The sequence below is a fragment of the Melospiza georgiana genome, chromosome 4 (genome assembly GCF_028018845.1).
Source record: "Melospiza georgiana isolate bMelGeo1 chromosome 4, bMelGeo1.pri, whole genome shotgun sequence".
Classification (NCBI taxonomy): Eukaryota; Metazoa; Chordata; class Aves; order Passeriformes; family Passerellidae; genus Melospiza; species Melospiza georgiana.
In genome coordinates, this window is record NC_080433.1 from 35,548,484 (window position 1) to 35,554,483 (window position 6,000).

At 40.2% G+C, this 6,000-nt stretch overlaps 1 protein-coding gene across 10 annotated transcripts in view; it reads left to right on the forward strand.

Annotated features, from left to right (window-relative positions):
- Window positions 1–6,000, forward strand: part of ANKS1B (ankyrin repeat and sterile alpha motif domain containing 1B) — a 408,202-nt gene that overhangs the window by 354,553 nt on the left and 47,649 nt on the right. For all 10 annotated transcript variants that reach the window (XM_058022133.1, XM_058022128.1, XM_058022125.1 and 7 more), the window contains one exon: window positions 4,538–4,645. In XM_058022133.1, the coding sequence (XP_057878116.1) occupies window positions 4,538–4,645 (108 nt within the window). The remainder of the gene's footprint in view (window positions 1–4,537; window positions 4,646–6,000) is intronic.

Genomic DNA, 6,000 nt, shown 5'->3' on the forward strand with positions numbered 1-6,000 from the left:
ACATGCCACCTGCCCCTGGATCAGAGCCCCATCCAGCCTGGCCTTGAGCCCTTCTAGGGATGGGACATACACAACTCCTCTGCTCCAGTGCCTCACTAGCCTCACGGTAAAGAATTTCTTTTTAATATCCAATCTAAACCTGCCCTCTTTGAGTTTAAGTATCATAGATTACTTGGGCCTATTTAATTTTCAAAATATACCAATTATTACACCAAGTAATCTCAGTCAGAATGCAGAATATAGAGGGTTTTTACCCTTTTTTTTTTTTTTTTTTTTTTGTTTGGTGGGTTTTGTTTGTATATTTGTTTTAGCTGTTGACAGCAGTTCTGTGGTTAGGATGTGTAAAATTGATGCTGAAAATTTATAAAGTATGTTTAATCCTTTTGTAATTTTCAATCCCCTTGGTCAGGTGAGCTGCACAGTTGATCTGGGGTCACTTTCTGGCTATTCTGGGCCCTGCCATGTTTTAGGATTAGCCCTGTGGGGCAGCATTGTGGCATGAGAGGGGTAATAATCAAATGTGTCCCTTCATCTGTAATTCCAGATAGCTTGGAGTTTATTCCAATATGACCAGCAGTAAAATGGTTAATAATATTGATTTTAGCAAGTGTTTTGAGCTGTTTTCTTGCAGAAATAGGAAGATCCCATTTTTTTGGCTTGCATTTACCATTTTTTTCTTGAATTCTGGTGTCTGATGCTGCTACTGGAGAATCACTAGCATTGTTCTGATCACTCTTTAATTTTATATTTTGTAGGTGGTTCCTAGTGTCCAGTTGCTATTTAGTCCAGACCTCTTGTGCTATTATGATCCTAATTTTAGTCCATACAAAAATTTTTCAGATTATTCCAAAAGAAGGAGAATTAATGTCTTGAATTTCAGTATTCTTTGTAATATTCTGGAAAAAAATGTAGAATCATGCAGTATTAAATATCATTATTCAATTAGAGAAAAGATCAGGCAGAAGAATGTTGCAGAAATAAAGCTCATTTTTAGGTGGAATAACTCGTTAATTCCAGCATTTGCACATACACAGTCATCAGGGAGTTATTGGGCTACATGTATCTTTTGAAACATCTGTCAACTAAGCCAGAGATCTAAATGCAAAGTGTTACATTGGCTATATTTGTGAATTTCTTACATTTCCTAGTGGAATTTCATTTTGTATGCTAATCATTGCAGAGTACAGAAGTAAAAATAAGATTAAATTTTTGTGCATGTGTCAGTGCTTTGGATGAATTACTTGCCCCATTCTCTTTTAATTGTACTGCAACTTCAAATAAGTGAAATGGAGTAATATCATTCTTGTCTCGGGTATCCTGCCATCAGTGTGGAAAGAAGCATGTCATGTACATGCTTCTTTTTTCTTTTCCTTTTGTCCCAGTGATGAAATAACATACTGTGGACAGCCTTGAGCTACTCTGAAGAGTTTGACGACATGTTGTTGCTGATTCCTGCAGCCACACTCATTTCATTGTTGTGTAGTAAGGGGGCTACAATCCATTTGACAAAATGCCTCACTGCATGACACTTAGGTGCGCTGTATTGACTGTTTTCAGTGTTAGTTCAGTGTTCACTGTAATCTGATTTATAGAAATTATATACCAGGAAGGCTACCTTGTGGGCTGCTTTAGTGCAAGACTTTCAACTGTAGCGTATTTCTATGGTACTGCTTTAGGCAGCTGTACCATTCCACACTGTTGACCTATATTTGTGATATTTGACATTTTTGATAAATACTGTCAAGGATAATCCGTCGCAGGACGAGTTTCCAGAGTTTCAGGATGTTTGTTAAACCCTCATAACTCAAATGTAGCAGTGTTTCAGAAAACAGTATTTTACATTGGGAAACAGGTTTTCCAAGTAAGAAAATTGCTAGGGAGTAATTTCCAGAAGAATACAGCTGTCTTCAGTTAATGGGGTATGTGCTCCAGATGAGGCTGGGATGCAGCTGCCTGTTGTCTGGGGACCATATGTTTCTGTAGGTTGCATCGTTAACTCCCTGCCATTCACATTTGGGGTGACCACCATTATAATAGAAAAACAAAATGTGGAGTAAGCTTAGCAGTGCCTGTGCTGTTTAAAGAGCTGTATTACCTTCAAATTGAGAGCAGTTTTTGAAATAATTTAGTCATTGAGACCTGTCTGCTAATCTCTTATGTGTGTATCCCTCAAGACACATGCCTTGTTCTCTCCTGTTGTTAAACAGCTCTGTGAAGTCAAAGAAAATTGCTTTGTGTGGTTTGATATAGCTAATAAGGCAGTCAGAGTGCTGAGGACCTTGAAACAACCCAAAGAACTTTAGCTTGGCTTAAAAATCTCTGGATAAATGATCTTGTTGATGGGGAAGCATTATGAAAAAAAGCAAGTTCACTGAACTTGCATTACCTGAGTAATGTCTAAAGCAGCTGTGGTTCATTCACGTGTTTCACATAGTTAAAAACAGAGATAAACTGTGCACCCTTCTGTTTAACACTCAGTGTAAACTGAATACATAACTAAGTCTCCTGCATGCCTCAGGCATTTCTCTGTGTGCTGCATTATCTCAGCTTTGCTCGTGCTTCTCTAGATTTAGACTGAAAGGACAGCACATAGCAGGGTGGTTTGTGGGAGCGCAGCGTGTGCCCGCTGCTGAGCTGCAGGGTCTGCAGCAGCCCTGTGAGCTGCCTCTCAGAGGAAGGCTCCATCTGCTCCATGTCATAGCCCATCACTCTGGAGATGTGGGCAGCAAAGGGGTTATTGATGTTCAGCAGTATCAGATGGCACAGAGGCATCTAACAGAGGAAACGTGGATGGATTCGTGTGCACGTGGATGGGCAGGACAATGGACGGGTAGGCATGGACACTGGAATAATGACAGCGTGTTGCTGTACCATATTTTGAGATCGTGCATCTAAGAGATGTAGCAGGGGAGTTGCTGGGGTTTGGGTTTTGTTTGTTCTCATGAATTGCAGCTCTGAGTGCTACCGCTTAAGCTGAGGTAGTTGTTCATTTAAGATGCAGCATTTCCAGGTTTTTTGGGGACTATTACTTTTTCTAGGTTGAGTGAGAACTTCCTCTCAGCTGAAGGGGTGTTGACACACGGTGGTCCTAAATATAGTGGGAAGTACTGTTTTCTGAGAGGGAATGGAGGCAGCTCTGGAGTATGAAACCACACGTACAGTCTGGAGGAGTTATGTAAGGACACTGCTGTTTGCAGAGCAGAGGTTTTGCTGCTACAATTAGTGCTGCTATACACTCTACACTACAGCCATTGTAGCCATTAAAGAATACCATTGAAATATGCTTTTTTTGCCACTAATACTTAAAATTTCCAATTGGCTGCTTCTGCTCTCCCTCTTTTCCTGAGAGCAGTGGTTTTGTATCAGGCAAGGACACAGAGAAATACAAATGAGGAGTAGTTGCTGTAAATTTGGGACAACTTTTTGGCAGTTTTCTGGGAGTTTGGACAAGCATGAGGTGTGTGAATGTATCCACTGATGGACCTGTTTCTGTGCCACAGAGATTTTGCATATGATAAAAAAGTAATACAACTCCAGGGTAAAAGCTTGTCCACCCGGTGTTTCTTACACAAGGATGATTCTACATAATAACAAACTGTATGAGATATTTGGAGATTACTTTGTGTGAATCTGCACATACAGGTAACCAAGGGCAACCCTCAAACCACAGCCAAAATGCAAAGGATGAATTTATTTCATTACCTTGCTAACCACACCAGGTGACAGAGGGACAGGGACATGGCTCCATTCTAGCTGGCAGGAGGGGATATAGAGGGAATATAGAGAGGCTCCTGCCTCTCTATAGCACAAGGCTTCCCCCATGTCCGTGAGAGTGTGTTATCTCTCCACAGGACTTCCACTTCTCAAAACAAGCAGAGGATGAACAACATTCAGCATAATAAATGGAGTTTTCCCACACCAACAATTTTAGCATTCCCAGCTGCAAGGTCACTTTGAGAGAAACTATTCCCTCCTCCTCTGCCAAATCTTGCAGTTTTAAGCCTTTCCTAGCAACACTGTTAAAGGCATGGTTAATAGATTTAGAAGTTGGAACATTTACTCATCCTAAAATTCCTTTTTTCCCTTCTTGCCTCCTCTAAGCAAGCACTGGCTGTTTCTCACTCTTTTCTTCATCCATCCCATGAATCACTTTAATCCTCATTACTCACTGTTTGCATGCACCTTTGCATTTCCTTCTCCAGTCTTCTCATTCCCTTCCCTTTTTTCTTCCTGCTCTTCTGCCTTCTCCTCATTTCATTTTTGTTTCCTCTTTACTCATGTTTTAGTCTGCTTTTTTCCAGTTTTTTGCACCTATACATGCTCTAGTTTCTTCCTTCATTTTACAGTGTTTTTCCTCTGATCTCACCTCTCATTTTCTCTGTTGATTGTTTGCCTTGCACAGTTCCCTGTCTGCTCAGCCTGTCTAGAGGACTAACTTGTTAAAAGGTTTAAAGAGAAAATGGCTTCAATCTGAATGGATGTTCAGGTAATGGTTGCCATGTGCTCTTTTAATGATGTATTTTTGATATTATTTCAGGTCTTAAAAATTAGCTTGATTGGCCACCGGAAGCGTGTTCTGGCATCTTTGGGAGACAGGCTTCACGAAGATCCTCCTCAGAAACCACCTCGGTCAATAACCCTCAGGGTGAGTCCCCATGAAAATTTGTTTGCATTTCTTGACAAGTCAGCAAGGGTTTAATAACCTTCACATGAAAACAATGGCTGCTTTGGGTGTGGTTCAACTTACCTCCCTTCAGAGCTGTACATTATGGACGCCTTAGGCTGACCTGCTCTGTCTCACTTCCCTGTGTGGCCAGCAGAGATATATTGACATTTTCACAGGGTGATCTGTGTGACCTGTTTCAGATGTCTGCCTTAGGATGAGATAAGTAGAATCTCAGAAGTATCAGCTTCTCTTTGCTAAGGAAACTAACTCAGGACCAGGGATGTAAAAGATGCATGTCTTCATTTGCCCACAGGATTCCCAGCCCAGCTGATCAATACTGCAGGAGAGTTACCATTTTCCTTTCATGTTTTCAAATGTTTGCACTTACTTTTCAGACATATGCTTTAAGCTTTCTTTAAAGCAAACATCTTGAAAGTGTTGAGATAAAAATGCCATTAAGGTGTGTCTGTATATCAAAAGTTTCATCATGTTTTTAATTTTCATTTGTATTCCCTCTTTCAGAAACCTTGTTGCAGTGTCCCTGGGGTTTTTCCACACTTCACCACATTTAATCCCTCATTACACTACCTTCGCTCAGTTTCTCCAATCCAATGCCTTTGCTTACTTGTTGTCTGCTACTCTTACCAAGTTGTGGTCTGATGGCCACTTCCTATTGGGTTCTCTCCAACAGAGTTCATAGCAACATTTTTATTTTGATATTTTAGGTCACACCTTTCGCATTTGATTGGATCCTGTTATTTTCATGGGGCTGAATTTCTGACAGGAATCTTGTTTGGGATTAAATTTCAAAATGTCACAGGGTGTCTGTGCTCCCAAGTTAAATTTCCCGGTGTTAATAGAAATACAGAAAGACAGAATGAGGGCTTATTTTTAAGTGTATTTAAAATTTCTGTGACCGACCTGTTTTCACCCTGCTTATTCTCAGATGCCCCATGCAGACATTTTAGATCCAAGCCCTTAATTCAAGCTATTCCCAATGCCATATTTTAAAAGGTCTGACAAATCTGTAATGTGCTCTAAGGCACATTGCATAAATGTGTGGATGTTTTTCTTGTATTTTATATTTATGTATTTTGTGAATGATTCCTGATGCATGGCAGGTGTTAAAACACTTCCAAGAAACAGAAATAGATAAAAAGGCAGACTTTTTTGCTGAATGTCTTCAATACTCTGGACTGGATAATTAATTCCTACTCAGCAAGTGGGAAGGTTTCCACAGGCCACATTCTTGGTCAGGGCTGTATATTCTCAGTTAATATGGAAGAGAAAACTGGATGTCCTCCATCTGTAGTCAAAATGATAAAAAGTAGTCT